Source organism: Vidua chalybeata, chromosome 17 (assembly GCF_026979565.1).
Source record: "Vidua chalybeata isolate OUT-0048 chromosome 17, bVidCha1 merged haplotype, whole genome shotgun sequence".
Classification (NCBI taxonomy): Eukaryota; Metazoa; Chordata; class Aves; order Passeriformes; family Viduidae; genus Vidua; species Vidua chalybeata.
The window spans coordinates 5,905,311-5,922,115 of NC_071546.1; the positions used below are offsets into that span (position 1 = coordinate 5,905,311).

The window sequence follows — 16,805 nt, forward strand, 5'->3', positions numbered from 1 at the left end:
CAGTGTTTTGGGCATCCTGGGATGGTTCCTTGGTGTGACTGTCTCAGGGAAAAGCTGCAGCATCCAGCCTTGGGGAGCTGCATCCTACAGCAGACGTGCTCTGTTGTGGCCACAGGGTGCTCTGAGCAGCATCCTTCATGCAGCAGCCTCCACCACCACAGTGCTGCCACACTCCTGCCTGTCCTTCCCAAATTCCTGCTGTATATTTGGGAAGCCCAGAGAAAATCCTACATCGTTGCCTTTGCTCCTTCTGGGTTGGGGCTGCTTGCTGCGGGGTGGCCAGCGCAGTGCTCAGGATCTGTCCTTGCCACGCAGGGATTGTCATGTTTGCCGTGGGTGTCGGAAAAGCTGTGGAAGAAGAACTGAGAGCGATCGCCTCCGAGCCAGTGGAGCAGCACTTCTCCTATTCAGCAGACTTCACCACCATGACCCACCTTGTGGAGAACTTCTCCCTGAACATCTGCCCAGGTGGGTGCTCCTGGCCACACCAGGGGACTTGACCCCAAGCCAGGGAAGGCCCTTCTGTCCCCACAGAGCCAGTGGGGTGGTTTGTGAGTCTGTCACCCTGTGTCAAGTACCCAAGGCTGAGCAGGGCTGGTGTGAGCCTAGACTGTCACAGGATCTCTTCAGTCTGTTGTGGGTGTAGATGTGGGTCTCTGGGAGGGATTTGGAAGAGGAGAAGGTGAAGCTGAGGGAATTAATAAAAAAACTAATTAAAGGAGGGGTTAATAAAAAAGTATTAATGTGCTCAACCCCCCCTGTACCATTGCATGGGCAGAATTTGGGAGTGGCACTCTGCCTTGCGGGATGCTCTGAAGGTGGCCTGTGCACCTTGTTCAGACTTGTGTACCTCGTTCAGATCTGTGCTTCTGCTGCTGCTGGGTTACTGTGAGGGTCTCCCTGCCCAGGGACAGGCTGGGTCTCCCCAGTGCCCTTGAGATCCCCACAGGGCTGCAGATACGGAGTCAACATGCCCCCTGCTACCCCAGCTTGAAGGCAAAGTGGAGCTCAGCACTGGCTGTCCTTGGCACACTGTGACCACGCGTGTGACAGCTCTGTGGGATGCCTGGCAGAGAGCTTGCTGGATCAGCAGGGCAACCTGACAGAAAGCAGAGAGGCTGAAAGAAGGGGGCAAAATGGTGGGGAGAGCCCTGAGCCCCGGTGGGTGGCTGCAGGGACAAGGGACCTGTCTGGGAGCAAGGGAGAGCGGGCACCGTGGGGCCATGGTCTGACTGCAGCCAAACCCCCCTGTCACAGAGGAGGGCAAAGGGGAGACGGAGATCCGCAGCCCGTGCGAATGTGAGGCGCTGGTGCAGTTCCAGACCAACACCGTGGCCATCCTGCAGAGCCTGACCGAGAAAAATATCCTTTGGGGTGATGCCTGGGCTTGTCAGGGTGCTGAGGACAGAGTACACATGGGGGAGGGAGGGGTAGGTAAATGGGAGGGGGAAATTTTAGGCTCTTTTAAGGGGATGAAGCCCTTTGCCCAGCAGACTGTGTGGATCACACTGTTTCCTTAGCACGTTCACTTGCTCAGATGACAGCCAGACTTGAAGACTTGGAAAAGCAGATTGCCAACAAGAAGTGATCCTGGCAGAGGGCTGCAGTGCTCGGCGGGGCACGGGGATGGATGTACAGTAGCTACATGACATTGTTATTGCTAGGTTATCGTAAAGCATCAGTGTTTGTTCTTGTATTGCAAAATCCCCAGGGGACTGTACTTAAAAAACCTAAAAAACCTAAAAACACACAAAAAGGAACTTGAACAAAGCCCCTGCTGCAAAGCCAAGGGGTTGAGTTGTTGTTCCTTGGCAGGTCTGGGGTGAGGGAGAGCAACTATGTGGGCAGGCTGGTCACTGGACAGGCATGGCACCTGGTGTCCCCCAGAGTGACTGGGATGGCACAATCCCCCTGGACCCTGGCAGACTGCTTTGCAAGAGAAAAAACCTACAGTGGTGTCACCCTGAGAGCTTCTGTTGTCTCTGCTGCCAAGTGGTGGGGCAAGGACAGCTGGGTGGTGCAGGCAGCACAGGGGATGCCTGATGCCCAGCTGGCTCCCAGCACGGTGCCCAGGTGGGCTCTCATGGGAAGATGGGCGGCAGGAATTCTTAGATCCCTTTGCCCTGGTTTGGCAGAATAGTTTGGAAATTGGTATTAATCTTGTTTGGTTTTATAATCACATAGCAAAATGGTTAATTATTCTTTCTATCAGTATCTATGTGTGTGTATATATATATGTATATTTAATTTTCAGAGCAGGGTTAGTGCTATTTTTAAACTCTTGTTTTATATAAAGGAATTTCTATTCTGACAATAAACACCCAGAAGATTTGTATGACATGTCCCTCTCCTTTCAGCTGGGCTGCAGGGTGACAGATGTACCTCTGTGTCAGAAGTGGAGTCTCTGGCTTTTGCATCAGCTCCTGTCCCCAGGATCCAGAAATCCTTTGGGGAAATCTTTGTTCTGAAGCACCCCAGGGTGCTGCAGGCCTGGCCTCAGCTGGAGGGAGCCAGTGTGGCACAGACCCCGTGTCCCCATGGGCAGGGCTTGCTTTGGAGCCTCTGCTTGTGGGAGCACAGGGAGCTGAGAGCTGAGCTGGGCATGGACCCACAGCCTGGCCAAGGTGGCCATTGAGCTGCTCTGGGGCAGGTGCTGAGGCAAAGGGACACCCAGGATCTGCTCCTGATGGATCCCTGCAGACTTCACAAAGAAACACCCCTGACAGCAGGACTCTGCTCGGGGCAGTCTATGTTCTTTTTATCCCTCAGCACAAGAGTGCATTTACTTCCTTTCAGGGCATAACACAAAATTCCCCTTTGAAGCTGCAGCTCCCCATGAAGCTGCAGCCCCCCCAGAACCCATCCCTGCCTCCAGCTCTGGGGTCCTGAGCACAGGAAGGACCTGGAGCTCTTGGAGGGAGTGCAGAGGAGGCCATGGAGGTGCTGCAAGGGCTGGAGTCCCTCTGCTGTGAGGAAAGGCTGAAAGAGTTGGGGCTGCTCAGCCTGGAGAAGAGAGGGCCATGGAGGGGCCTCACTGCAGCCATGAAGGGCTTGAAGGGTCCCATAGGAAAGAGGGGGACAGAGTGTTCAACAGGGTCTGTGGTGGGAGGAGAAGAGGGGATGGCTTTCAGCTGCAAGAGGTTGATCTGGGTTAAAATGAAGCTGTTTTTTTATACTGAGGGGGGGTGAGGCACAGGCCCAGGCTGTGCACAGAAGCTCTGGATGCCCCATCCCTAGGAACATCGAAGGCCAGGGGGACAGGACTCTGTCTGGTCTGGTGGGAGGTAGCTCAGGTTTGATCTTCAGGGTCCATTCCAAGGCAAACCAAACAGGATGGTACATTTCCTAGACTGCACGCAGCAGAGCTCGAACAGGAAATGCTCAGCTGAAACTTACAGAAAAGGGCTGGAACAGCTGATAGCAGCAAACAACCATTGGCCCCACCGCCTCACCTTCATCCCACTTTGAGAGTATCTCTGTCACCAAGTCCCTGACATTGTCATCAGTCCTGAGTGGTTCCTGCTACCTGGATCTTGCCACCCATCCGTGCAGGATGCTCACTTTTGTCCCAGTGAAGGTACAGTGCCATTCCATGGAGGTGGAAACCTCTGAACTGCCTGGGTGGGCTGGAGCTCTGTGGGGATGGTGTGGGACAGGGACCCCACTGTGAGGTTTTGCTCCCTGTGCAGGCTGCCACAGACACTGAGGAGGAGATGGAAATCGATGTGGAGATTGATAGAGAAGAGAGTATGGCCATAGATGTTGAAGAGAATGGAGATTAAGTAATGGAGGTGGATGTGGAGGAGGAGATGGAGGAAGAGATGGAGGTGGATGTGGAGGATTATGTTGAAGACATGGAAGTGGATGAGAAGGGTGAGGAGGAGGAGGACATGGTCTTGGGGTGAAGACCCAGCCCAGCAGCAGGACAGGCAGGTGCTGGCCGTGCCCTGCCCACAGGCAGGGTGGGTCCCCTGCTGCCAGGCTGGGGCTGGGCTGGGTGGCCCCGCTCAGGGACACGGTGCCCGGGGGGGGCCCTGGGGTCTGGTGGCACAAGCACCACCCTGTGCTTGCTTTGGGCCACCCTTTGGGTCCCACTGCCTGGGGCCCTGCCCTCAGCCCCAGCCAGGCTCAGTGCTGGCAGCAGAGTCCCGCTCTGCCAGCGTGTCCCAGCCTGGGGGCACAGGGAACAGCCCTCTGTGCCTGACCGGGGTGACCGTGTCGCTTGCTTTTCTTCCAGGACTGATGGAGGTGCCGGGCAGGGATGCCATCCTTCTGGATATATGTAGAGTGTTCTTCAGTAGTCTTCTGTATATGTATTTTAGAAAGTGTTGTTGTCTTTTGTAAATATGTTTCATACATAATTGTTATATATATTCTTATGTAAATATGTTTTATAGTTTGTTGTTTTTATAGGGATTATTACAAGTGAAATACACGTGTTACAACAGGAACAGGAAACTTGTGGCTCTTCTAGGACCAAAAAATCTCCATTTTTTCACATTCCTGCCCTCTTTTGTTTTGCGTTGGCTACAGACTGCATTTCTAATTTGTGGTTTTCTCTTGCTCTGGGTTCCCTGGGCTGGAAGTGTCTGGCAGTGCTGGGTTGGGGGTATCTGTGCACAGAGCAGGTCCCACTTAGAGGTCTGTACACACTTTGTATTTGTAGAGGCAGCTCCCACAGGGTCCATTCCCGTGAGATTCCATCTGGGATCGGGGCCGAGCCTGCGTGGTCCTGCAGCGCCTCATCAATGACACTTCACTAGGTGGCACCAGACACCAGCGCTGGGAGGGTGAGGCTGGGCTGCGGCCACCCTCTCCTCCCGGGCACCGGGGCTGAGGGGAGCTTCCTGAGCCATGAGCCGGCCAGGGGTGGGTGGGTGGGTGGATGGATGGATGGATGGATGGATGGATGGATGGATGGATGGATGGATGGATGGATGGATGGATGGATGGATGGATGGATGGATGGATCTCACATCAGGCTGAACACTTTGCATCACCTGGTGGGGCACAAGCTGTTCCTGGGGTGCTTTGTGCGCCCGGGTAAGGTTGGGGGATCAGGGGCTGCTGGTCTCCCTCCTTTCCCTTCCCAGGGAATACAAACTGCAGAGCCTTGCTCTGGCTGGGAGAAAGCAGCATCTGCCACAACACCCCCAAACATTGCACAACCGGGGCCTTGCAGCTTGGGAAGGAGGGAAACAAAGTGGTTTTCATGGAGAAGAGCATGAGCCGCGTGGGATGGGGACTGCTCTGGGGAGTGCTGGGGCAATGGGTGCTGCACAGGTAACAGAATGCAACATGAGTACTGCAGGCAATCCTGTGCCCAGAAATGCTGGGTCCTGGTTGTTTCATGCAGGTTTGTGACAAAAACAGTTCACACTTTCCCCCCTGCTCTGAATAAAGCACTATAGAATGTTCTTCAGGTGAATTTCTTTCCCTCCCTCATCCCTCCCATCTTCTCTGCAGCTTAGTCCAAGCCTTGGTCTTTGATATTTTCTCCTCCCTTGGAGGCATAAGTCCAAGCACGACCTCAACCAGATTCTGGCACCAGCTGGGAGCACAGCAATGTCCTCTCCAGCCCCAACAGCAGCTGAATGGCAATGGATTGCTTAAAAATTATTCCAGTGCTTGTATTCCTCATTAAAAGTGCTACATTGTTGGTGCACAGGCCAGAAAATCTTTTTGCATGTTATTTAATAAATTACTTCACAAAGAGCTAAATGCAGCCACAGAGTCAACAGGGAAATTGGACAATAATTAACAGATATCAGGTTAGTTGAAGTCAAGTTAATGGGGCCCGTTGTGACTTGAGAACAGAAGTCTGAGCAGGAAAGGACACAGTGAGACACTCACCGTGCCCTGCATGGAAAGTGGCAGCTCCAGGGGCTGGATCAGTGAAGTTCTGGGGGTGTTCAGGGGCTGCACAGAGCATGTAGAGGTGATACTGGGCTTTTGCTGCTCTTTGTCCCTGCCTGCTTGCGAGATCAGGGGCTGCCCTTTGCAGGACTGGGGGAGGTTGGCTGTGGGAGCCTTTCCCTACCCAGGCATTCCCAGAGCACATTTCCAGGACAGCTTGGGCTCCTGCCAGCCACAGAAGTCCCACAGAAATATTTCAGGAACCCCTTACGCAAGCTGAGTGGGACATTGACCAAGCAGTGGGAAATGGAGTAACTTCCCATTGCCCAAGGGCACCTAAAGAAAACAGATTTACTTGGAGGCCAGGGCAGGGTTACAATTTCCTTGGGAGGGAGAAATGGGTGGTGGAACCTTTGCCATCCAAACAAGGGATACAGCCCCTAATCCCTACAGACGTCAAGAGTTAGGGCTCAGACAAGTTGTCCTTGTGCTGCATCATGGCTGATGACAGGTCTATAAGGAGTGGGTTATCCTACCCCAGAGGGGTCAGCCACTTTCTTCCAGCACCAGCCTGCTTCCTGTATGGCAGAAGCCACCAGAGAAGACACTGGGGTTCAGGTGACCCCCCCCAGAGCTTGAGAAAGACTCACCTTAGGCTAAGCCAAAGCTGTTTTCCCTACACCAACTTATACTCCCAGTAGGGCAGGAGGATTTGGGGCTGGGGCAAGGTACCTCTAGGAAAAAACTTGAAGGATCATTCCTGGGAAGGCACTGTCAGTGTCATGCTGATTTGGATCATGCTGTAAGGTTTGGTTTGCAGGACCACGTGCAAGCAAAGTACAGAGGGAAACCCATTTAACAGACCTCCAGAGGAAAACACAGTCACCACAAGGGCTTCTCCTGAAAAAGGATACCTGGAGAAGATACCTGCCCAGGAGAAAGCAGCTCCACTGCCTGCCAGGGTGGACAATGCCCTGGCACATCTCCCCTTGGCTTGTCCCTCAGCCCCAGGTGTGGCTGCAGGGGTCAGTTGTGCAATGCAGTAGCTGCTTTTTGAGCAACCAAACAATCACATTTGAACCTTGCGCAAAAGGCTTTTCTGGAAAACACAATGCAACAGGCAGAGGAAAAAGGTACCAACATTGGCACGTGCCCAGCCCCGCTCCCCACCCCCCTCCTCCCCAAGGGTTTAAATGTTGGCGTCCCCCACTTCTCACACTCGCACCTCTCAGGGACACGGCAGCATGAAGGCGGTGGCCGCCCTCCTCCTGGTGGGGATGCTCATCCTCTGGGCAGAACTGCCAACAGGTAGGAGATGTCCGAGGATAAGGGACGGGGAGGAAAAGCTCAGGTGCGGCGAAGGAGCCATGTTTATGTGGGAGGGGAGAGGGGTGTTTGCCGGGCAGCATCTGCCCGGTGCCCCTCAGCTGCCCTGGAGCCAACCAGTCCCTCCTCCCGCAGGCAGCGCCTGGTCCTGCCCGCCCGTCCGCTTCACCTGCGCTATGCACAACCCGCCGAACCAGTGCCTCATCGACCGGCACTGCCCCCGCGGCAAGAAGTGCTGCCGGTCCTTCTGCGGGAGGAAGTGCATCTCCAAGCCGCCCTCCATCCCCGTCTCCTACGGTAGGAGCTCCGGAGCCCCGCCTGCTCACGGGCAGCAGAGCTGGGCTTGATGAGGTGGCTCTGGGCAGGGGGCTGTGCCCAGCTGCCAGAGCCCCCCGTCAGGCTGGTGGGGTGACTGACGGTGGGCTGGGGTGAACACCACACCCAGCATCTTTCTTTCTCTCCCTTTCCCAGTGTGAGCTCCGGCTTCCACGATACACTGAGGGTCACCTCAGCATTCCCATCCCAGCTCAGCTCCAGGATCACTCCGTGACAGCTGCTGCACTGTGCTCTGTGCCACCCGCTTCCTCTCTCCCTCACTGCTCTTTTAACAAATAAAAAAGGCTTTTCCTAAGGGCGTTTGTGACGTGTGACTCCTTTCCCCACCTCCTCTCTCCATCCTGGCAGACAGTCCCACTGCTGCTTTCACCTCAGAATTCCTTCTTCGGGGGAAAGACGATGAAAACAATCTGGCTTCACACCTGCAGTGTGGTTAGGGGCAGACTTGGGGGACAAAATCCATCCACACAGGCTCCAGGAGGGGAGAGCAATGGGAAGGGACTGGACCAAAACATGCCAGGTTGTTTTTGGAAGGCTGCAAGGGGCTCTGGAGAGCAGTGTGTCCTCCAGGCCCTCCCAGCTGGACAGGGTCGTGTAAGGGGACTGACCCTGCCTGCCCAGGGGGACACAGAAGGCAGAGCCTCCCTATGAATACCCTACTTGGGGCTCATCTGGAGAGCAGAGGAGGGGGTTACACAGACCCAAACCCCAAGTGGTGCTGAACCCCTCACTGAACCTGAGCTGGTGGGGAAAATTCAGCTGAAGAATCTTGCCTGGGAAAGCCTCAAGCCAGGGCAATAAAATCATAGCTCCAAGGGGCTCCTGTAATTTTTGTACAGCTGAGTGCTGGGGACAAAACTTCAGGATATGCCAAGAAAGATCAGCAGAAGAGAGTGTGTGCAGCCTGAGGGACCTGCTGGCCTCCGTGCAGTGGCAGAACCAGGCACTGCCACCATCCACCGCAGGGGCAGAGCATCACCCAGCCTAATGCTCAGAGGGGCCTGCCAGCCCTCCCCAGCCCACTGCTGATGCCAGGCTTGCTGAGAATGTCCCATTCTCAACAACCAGTCCCAGCCCAGATTGGGGAGGAGCTTGGTCTGTCTGCACACACCGAGGGAACAGAGAGGAGCTGCTGCTGTGTAAAAGCTGGGCTAGTGATCCCCATGGCCAGGCACGAGCAAAGCACCCGCTGGCCAGATTTTAAACCACCCACAAACACGGCAGGATGAAGACTCTGGCTTCCTCCTTGCATGGTCCATGGGAGATGCTGGAAGCTTCCTGGCCAAGACTGGGGAGAGCATCTGCTGGAGCGAGTCCTTCTATGGTCACATCTATGTAGGTGACCTCTTCTCTGTGGAGCAACTGGAAGGAGGCAAGACTCAGAAATTACTCTGACTGAGAAGGAGGAAGTCCTATGGTGAAAAAACCAACTCTGCTTAGCCTGGCCGTGGGAGGACTGAGAGAAGCAGAGAGCTCATGCGGCGCTGGGGAGGCTGGAAACGCCCGGTGATCCAGCAGGGACAGGCAAAACAAGAACTGGGAGCTCATCAGCCAAACTCAGTGTAAAATCAGACATTGCTTCTGCCCAGTGTAGGGTCCTCGCAGGGGAAATCTCTCCCTGACAGCAGCCCAGCCCTCTGCACAGGGAGAGCTGTGCCACACAAGCCGTGGGCTGAGAGAGGCTGAGCCCCGGCGCTCCCGCAGCCATCCCCGCATCCCGCACGGGGCTGGCGGCAGCCAGGGCACAGCAGCCTGATTGCACCTCCCGCGGTCCTTAGTCACAGATCACAGCCCTCCTCCTCCGTCAGCACCAGCTATTATCAGCTATTAAGCAGGCATTTCCATACAGCCGGCTAATTTGATAATGCTGCAATTATCTTGGTTTGTTAACAAGATTAGATTGCTAATTGGTTTGATTAAGCACAGAGCTCCAGGCATGGGGTGCCTCTCAGCTGGCCCTGCATAACCTTATGGATGCCGTGCCCAGGGCAGCAGCTCCTCTGCAGACACAAGGAAATGGCAGGAAGGGCTCATCCTCCCAAAACCTGCTGCCTGAGGCCTCCAGATCTCCCTGTGAGAGGTCCCTCTACCTGCTCGGAGACAGCTTTGCTCATGTCACCACTGTCACCCAGCTGCTGGCCCAGAAAGGCAGGAGGACGTGATTTTGGGCCAGAGGATGCTCTGGGGACATCTAGTCTGTCTCAGTCCTGCTGCTTTCTGTTTTGGAGCCGTGCAAGTCAGAAATCCCAGAGGCAATGCACCAACTGTGCCTCCACCTGCAGCGGTGTCAACAAATCCTCTGCCTTTCTCTTGCCAGGCACAGGTCCCTGCCTCCCGGGCACAGCATTTCCAGCTATCACCAGCTCTGCTGGGGAGCCTGGGGAGCTTCCAGCACTGGATTAGGCTCACCTCTACCCCCTCCATGGAACAGCACCCACCTGGGAGGAGCTGGGCAGTGCACCAAAACACACAGAGGTCAGGATCGCTGACTGTGGCAAGTTCCTGGCAGTGTGCATTGGCTGAAATCCTTTGATTCAGGTCTCTGGGGAGGAAGGGAATTTCCCTCTTTGTCCTAGGTAGGTGCCAGCAAGACAATGGGAAAAGCAGTGAGTGTTTTGCCAGAGAGATTCTTCCCACATCACCTGTTTGCTCAAAGCCAGAGCAGCCTGGAGAGGAAGGTGTTAATTTTCTCTGCCTGGGGGCTCAGGACTCAGGACTTCTCCTGGGACAGGCTCACCAGGTCTGGTGCTGGGAATGTGAACAAAGGCTGCACCAAGGGCCCAGCTTTGAGTCAAAAGCATCCATCATGGCACATCACAGCAGCAGCACCACTGCAGGGCGGGCAGCAGGTCTGGCTTACTCCATCTTCCCTCAAAGCTAAGGTTTTCAGGCCAGTCACTTTTGGACAATTCCCAAAGGAAACATCCAACACTCCCCAACATCCCAGGGGATGGAATCCAGAGTGTCTCCTTGGGGATCCATCAGCATCACAGAGCATCCTTGCTCCACTCAAAGTCCTTTGTTCCACTCTGAAATGTACACAGGACAGAGGATGGAGAAGTCAGGTCTCACCCACAGCACTGCAGACCATCTTTAATATTTTCTTGAGCCTCCCCCTGCGTACATTATGGTCTGGCCCAGAAGACTGGGTGGTTTGGGTCTGAATACAGAACAGTTTGGTTCTCAATGGTGATGTGAGACCTTTTCAAGAGATTATTCAAACCAGCCTAATAAGAATTACTACAGCTTTGACAACCTTGGAAAGGGGAGGGTTATTTAGCTAGCCTGGCCTAGGAGTAGGAATCTGTAGTCCCAGCAGGATCTCAGCAATCACATTAGTTCCAGAGGAGAAAATACCCTGGGCAGAGCAGATCCACTCAGCAGCAGCTCTGCCCATGGTCAGGAGCTGTGCATAGCCTTCCTCATTCCTGCTGAGGGGCAGTGATATTCCAGGAGGGAAAAGGAGTCAATAGCATTCTGTTCCCCACCATAAAAGGAATAGACACACACCTCTGCAGAAAAACAAACCATCCTCACAGTTAAAGGCTAACAAATGTACGAATTCACTCTGCTCTTTTGTCTGTGGGATGGTTTATACAAACTCAGCTCCTCACCTGCACCTAGACCCTCTCCAGTGGCAGGGAGAGAGTGGCCTGGGCCAGAGCTGTCTCACACCAGCTGATGCCCTCCAGCACTTTCTTTCTGAAGACACAGGAGTGCTTTGTCTTACATGGCCAGGATCCTACAGTAACCTTTCCCAGTGCCCTCCCACCCTGGCCAGTGAGCAGCAACACAGGACACCAGCTCGCAGCGTGCTGGGAGGGCAGAGGGGAACCCTGGAATTACGGAGTGGAGGGAGGCAGTGTCTGCCACCAGGGCACCTTTAGAGCAGGGATGGAAGCTGTCCCTTCTGCCTGGCTCTGGCACATCACCCCAGCTGTGCACTGCCCCAGCCCTCTGCACGGTGGGGAGCCCCAGAGCTGTGGGGGCTGGCAGGGGATGGAGCCAGGGCTGAGGGATGCCAGAGCAGCCCGTTGTGATTTCTCTCCTGCCTAAAGTGCTGCCAAAGCTCACAAGCTGCTTGTGACGAAGGCCTTCTGTCTGGCAGGGAACAGCTCTGCCTGGCCCAGCCAAGAGGCAGCAGAGCTGTGCTGAGCTGCTTGGCTCCATCCCCCCTCCATCCCACCAGGAATCCTCAGCAGGCTGCTCTTTGCTGCAGCTGCACAAGGTTGTGCACACCCAGGAAGCCTTTCAGATGCTGGCAGGACTTCCCTGAGCCAGGGAGCCAAAAGAAAGGCAAAAAAGGTGAGGCACTGATGGCACCCTGTAGCTGAGAGAGCCCTACATGCCAGCAATCCTTTTCCCCATGCAGAAAGAGAGGAAAGGAGACATCTCCTTCCTCTGCAGCAACCACACTGCATGAAGACACATGTGAGGACTCAGCAGGAGGCTGGCAGTGGCACAGGCAGGGCAGCTGGGCCTCCTTGTGTCCCATGGCAGGCAGGGCAGCTGGGCTCCCTCATCCCTACCCTCACTGTAGCCCCATCTCTCGGCAGGGCACTCCTTCCACAGTCCCTCAGAGAGGCTGATGTCTGTGTTCAGCCAAGCAGCTGGGATGTTCCACAAATAACAGCTCTGGTAAAGGCTGGTGAAGCACTCTGAGACTCACATGAAGCAGTTTGCAGGGAGGAAAGCAGCTCCCACAGATGCCAACCCTGCACCAGCCCCTGCTTACTCATCAAACTGCAGCACAGATCCCACCTTGTGGCCCACACATGGTTGTAAACTCACCATCACTCCCAAATCCACCAGCACAGGACCAAAGGTACCTGCACACCCCTCCCAAATGGGGCTGCTCACCTGCAGAGAGCCCCTCTCAGCTGAAACCAGTGTCTCCTTACAGCCAAGTGTTCAGGAAGAGAAGTGTGGATGTTTATGCTATAGGGCAGCCCAACGAGCTTCTCTCTCTTCCCAGCTCCAGCTGCAGAAGGGAATCCATTTCTCAGCTCCTTCAGGTCCCACCAGCAGCGTTGCATGGGGGAATTCCTGTCTCTTCAGCCCTGCCTGTGCCAAGGCACACACAGATGCTCCTTTCCCTGACATTATGTAGGTTAGTAACATGCAATGTGATGGCAAGACACAGGGAACCGCAACACGATGTCAATATTTAGCTTCTACACATTTGGCTAATTAGGAAGCAACCTGTGATTCCCTGAGAAGGAGGCAGGGCTGCTTGAACCCCTCCCTCCCCTTCTGTATGTTCCCCGTTCAGATGGGATAAACGTCAGCTCCCTATTTCTGGAGTTCGCTGGTCGCAAACGGTCTGTCCCAAAATGCTATTCCCAGGCAGTGGATGTCAGAAATCATTAGACTAAATAAAGCTTCATGAATCATTCATGAGGCTGGATTTCACATTAATCAGGGAGAGATGGGCAAAAGCAGAGCACGGCAGAGCACCCTGTCGCGTTCCTGCACAGCCGGGTGAACGGGAAGCTTTGGACCTTCGAGGCACAGATCAGAGATGTGGTGCCAATCAGAGGAGCACTTTGGTCCCAGCACGGTCAGAGCCTGACCCAGCAGAGACCGAAAGAGGCAGTGCACTGCTGCCCAAATGCCCAAACAGCTTTCTGCTTCAGGAGCTCCTGTGACTCGATGGCGTTAATGAGCCCCAGGGCTGCTGCTCCGAGCATCCCGAGATGCACAACTGCTTTCTGCAAGAGCTTGGGAATCCTGTACTGACTCCCTGCCTCTGGGCACGATGGCCTCTAAAAATAGAAAAATTCTTTCATGAAATGTCATCAAGAGGCTCTTTCCAGGGCTCAGGCAAACGGGGCTTCTGCCTGCATGCCATGCTGCATCCCAGCAAACCAACAGGCATCTTCTTGGGACACAAATGCTACTTCCACTGCTCCAAGAGTTTGGAAAGAAGGTAGATGTGTTCTCTCTTGGTACCTGAATCTGCCTAAGAAAGGCAAGCCCTGAACTCTGTCAGGATCAATGAAAGAATGAGGGGTGCCCTCAACATTGCAGGTGGTGGAAGAAGGTAATGAAAGGTGGAATCCTGTGTGTATATTGCAGGAGCAAGGGCCTGTGTCTGCCCCAGCCATCCAGACTCAGCCAGCAAGCTCTCATCCACATGCATCCTGCATCCTTCGCTTCTCCTCTGCAGCTTGCTCAAATATTCCTGGTAAAAACCCTCAAAACTACAAAACTCTAGTGCCAAGCAGCGAGGATGGCTGTACAGCAGGGAAAAATCCATAGCCAGCATAGCAAACCTGGGCTCTGACATGGAGACAGCAGTGATTCTCCATGCAGCAGCAGAGGAATATCTATCAGGAGACTCAGGAGCTGTCAGACACCCTGCTCCCCGCTGCCGTGGCTCTGCAGCCTTCCCAGGCTGGCAATGAGTCACCAGCCCTGAACCACAGACCCACAGCGTGGCTGATCCGCTGCCAAGGGCACCTGAGGGGCTTAGGGGGTCCCCTGCCAGTCTGGCCCCCCAGAGGCACCCAGTAGCCCTGGCTGTCACGTCACCCCACTCCCCAGTGCTCCAGCATCTCCACCCCCACATCTTCCTCCTTGGACTGAGGGGTCCTGCCCATGCTGTGATGATGTCTGAAGGAGGGAGAGGCAGAGATGGGATGGAGGAAGCTAGCAAGTCCCTGGCATCCTTCAGAGCCTCAAGACATGAAGACTGAGCAGAGCTCTCTCACCACCCTCAGCACTGCCTGAACCTTCTGCAGAGAGCCCGAAAGACAACAACCCTGCAGAGACAGGAGAGCAGACCCTTCCCTGCACCCAAGGATCTCCAGCTGTAGTTGTCCCTGTGTGTTCATCCCTGTCAGCACAGAGGCAGCTGGAGGCAGAGCTGGAATGGGAGCAGGGTGTTCACCCAGAGCCTCAAACCACCAGGGCACTTCCAACTGCAAAACTACCATAGTGATAATTCACCAGCAATTTATAGCTGTGAAATTCTCAGCTGTGTCATCACAGCTGGGCAGAGACTGCAGAGCCCCAAACCCAGTCGCCACTCTCTGTCTCCAGCTCTGGTGGAGAGGCAGAGCCTCAGGGCAGGTTAACTTCCACCAGTGCTGGGCCCTCACCTGTGGGATGAAATTATCCACAGGATCAGATAAATCTCAGGGAAATCACCCTTTAATTGACCCCCTTATTGCATGAAAAGACTGATTTCCAATTTGCCTAAATACTAATTTATAAGGCATTTCTGTGTGTGGTGCAGCAGGTGGGGGCTCCACCCAGCCTGGCCTTGCTGGCAGGAATCAGAGGCCACCTCTGGCTCCCTCCATGGCCATGGCCATGGTCTTGGCTGTGCACAGCTATCAAAAGCAAAGTGCAGGGCAAGTGTCCTCACTGCACGAGCCTGCGGAGAGTCAAAGCTCGGCTGCACTCTTGGTTACTTGCACCATTCTACCTGCACTACTGTAAGATTTAATTGCAGTTAAAGTTGTGCTTCCATCTTCACCTGTCTCTCTCCTGGCAGAGAATCCAGGAAGTGAGCCCATGCTGCCTGTGCAAGTATGGCCATGATGACTGGGTTTTGTGGCTTTCTCTGTAGTGGTAAATGAAGTGTGGCCAGACTGACCCTGACACCAAAGATGGGTGTCAGGGAACAGAGTAAGTCCTGACATTAACCTCTCCTCTGACACCATGCTGCCCTTCTGCCAGCATCCCTACCTGTGGCAGCTCCTAGCTCTGCTGGGAATGGTCTGGAGAGGGCTTGGCCCATGGGAAGCCTTGGCCCGATATGCTCCAAGAGGCTAATGATGAGCCTGGGAAGAGCCTTTGTTTTTGATGAATTCAGTTTTGGTAATGTGTCCTGGGTCTTGGAGGATGGTGAGACAACTTGGAGCAGAGACAGAGGGGATGCAGCACGTGGAGATTGGAGGCTGCTGTAAGATGGAGGCAATCCATATGCTCAGGGCATGTGGGAACTCGCCAGATAGTAAATCAGTGCTCTGAAATGCCTGACCCTACACTGCAGCATCTCCCTGCTCCCTCACCAGAGGCTCTCCATCTCTATAAAAAATAGCCACTGCATTGGTACAACTCTCCAGATTTTCTCATGTTTCCTGTTAGAGTTTCAGAGTCCAAACTCAAGTCAAGGTCCCCAGCAAGTTCAGTGAATGTTCATTAATCTTTCCTGGCTCAGGCACCCAGTGAGCTCAGTAACACTCAAGTCCAGAAGAGTTCCAGGCTGTCAGAGGGATGGGCTATTGCAGGCCATACTGAGAGCCTGCCCCAGGCCTGCTGCAGATGGATTCCAACAAATCACCTTTCTGCAGGGGGCTGGATATGCAGGTGTGTCCAAGGGCTCCAGAGACTGAATGAAGCTAATTAATTTCCAGCATGGAGCAGGCTGATATCCCCCTGTCAGCAGTATCTACAGACACCCTGTGGCTCTGGGTGGAAGATGGGAGTTGTAGGGATGGAATCCCATGGAATTTGTGTCCCCATTTTTCTCCTCCTGCTCAGAGGATGCTGCCATCACAGCTTGCTTTCTCTCCTGCCCCCCCCCCCCAACATGAACTGGCTCCAGGGAGAGGCATGGAAACTGGGACAGCTGACAGCACAAGAATGGGAACAGCCAATGGCATGGGAAGGAAAAGCCCAAGCCCCTCTGGCTGAAGCAACCCCCTCCCATAGCTCAGGGAACAAACGCACCAGCGAGCACAGAAACCACCAGGAAATAACAGCATTAAGGAAAGCCCATGTATTTAGTATTAAGTCTTTGCCACTGAGAAACACAAGACCAGGCTTTTGCATCTGCCCTAATTTAGCTCTTTCCCTCTGGAAAGGACAAATTGTGAAATGCTTTGTGCTCATGTCCCCGGCATTAATCAGCCCCTGTCAGCCGCCAGCTCCGCGAATCCCCCTGCACTCGCAGGTGCGCTGCTCTATCCCACCCTCCCACGTGGCAGGTACCCAGCGGCTCCAGCCTTTCACAACAGATATCCAAGGGGCTCAAAAGTGCTTGAAGATTTTTCTTTTAATTAGAGGAGCTCTGGAGACATGCTATATTCATATGTATTTCCTGCTATTTTTTAATTTATTGCTACATCAGCTATTAAAAAAAAAAAAAAGGCAAAAAGAAGAAAGGAAGGGAGCTGCCACAAGCTGAGCGCCTTTTGGGATGACTCACTGCAGCACTGAAATGGCTGCTGGCTTCAGACTCACCCTGCCTCTGCGATTTGCTTCCAGACTGCAGAAGAGACCACGGCAAGAGGTTTTGCCCCTTGTGCCTGCGTGGAGGATTTGCCGTGTGGTTA

General features: G+C 54.2%; 2 protein-coding genes across 2 annotated transcripts in view; both read left to right on the top strand.

Moving 5' to 3' along the window:
- MATN4 (matrilin 4) overlaps positions 1 to 2,322 on the top strand; it is a 15,599-nt gene extending 13,277 nt beyond the window's left edge. The window contains exons 9-11 of the mRNA XM_053958885.1: positions 316 to 468; positions 1,258 to 1,362; positions 1,530 to 2,322. Coding sequence (XP_053814860.1) covers positions 316 to 468; positions 1,258 to 1,362; positions 1,530 to 1,588 — 317 coding nt within the window. The 3' untranslated portion in view covers positions 1,589 to 2,322. The remainder of the gene's footprint in view (positions 1 to 315; positions 469 to 1,257; positions 1,363 to 1,529) is intronic.
- Positions 2,323 to 3,785: 1,463 nt separating this feature from the next.
- On the top strand, positions 3,786 to 7,813 carry LOC128796879 (veswaprin-c-like). Its single transcript, XM_053958928.1, has 4 exons — positions 3,786 to 3,893; positions 7,089 to 7,164; positions 7,318 to 7,479; positions 7,654 to 7,813. The coding sequence occupies exons 1-4, from the start codon at positions 3,786 to 3,788 to the stop codon at positions 7,656 to 7,658; spliced, it is 351 nt and encodes a 116-aa protein (XP_053814903.1). The 3' UTR covers positions 7,659 to 7,813.
- The last annotated feature ends 8,992 nt before the right edge of the window (positions 7,814 to 16,805 follow it).

Excerpts from the sequence above, each read along its gene's own strand:
- LOC128796879 (XM_053958928.1), top strand. The coding sequence starts at position 3,786 with ATGGAGGTGGATGTGGAGGAGGAGATGGAGGAAGAGATGGAGGTGGAT. Across the intron at positions 3,894-7,088 it reads GTGAGGAGGAGGAGGACATG|GGACACGGCAGCATGAAGGC; the intron begins GTCTTGGGGTGA and ends CGCACCTCTCAG. Across the intron at positions 7,165-7,317 it reads CTGGGCAGAACTGCCAACAG|GCAGCGCCTGGTCCTGCCCG; the intron begins GTAGGAGATGTC and ends CTCCTCCCGCAG.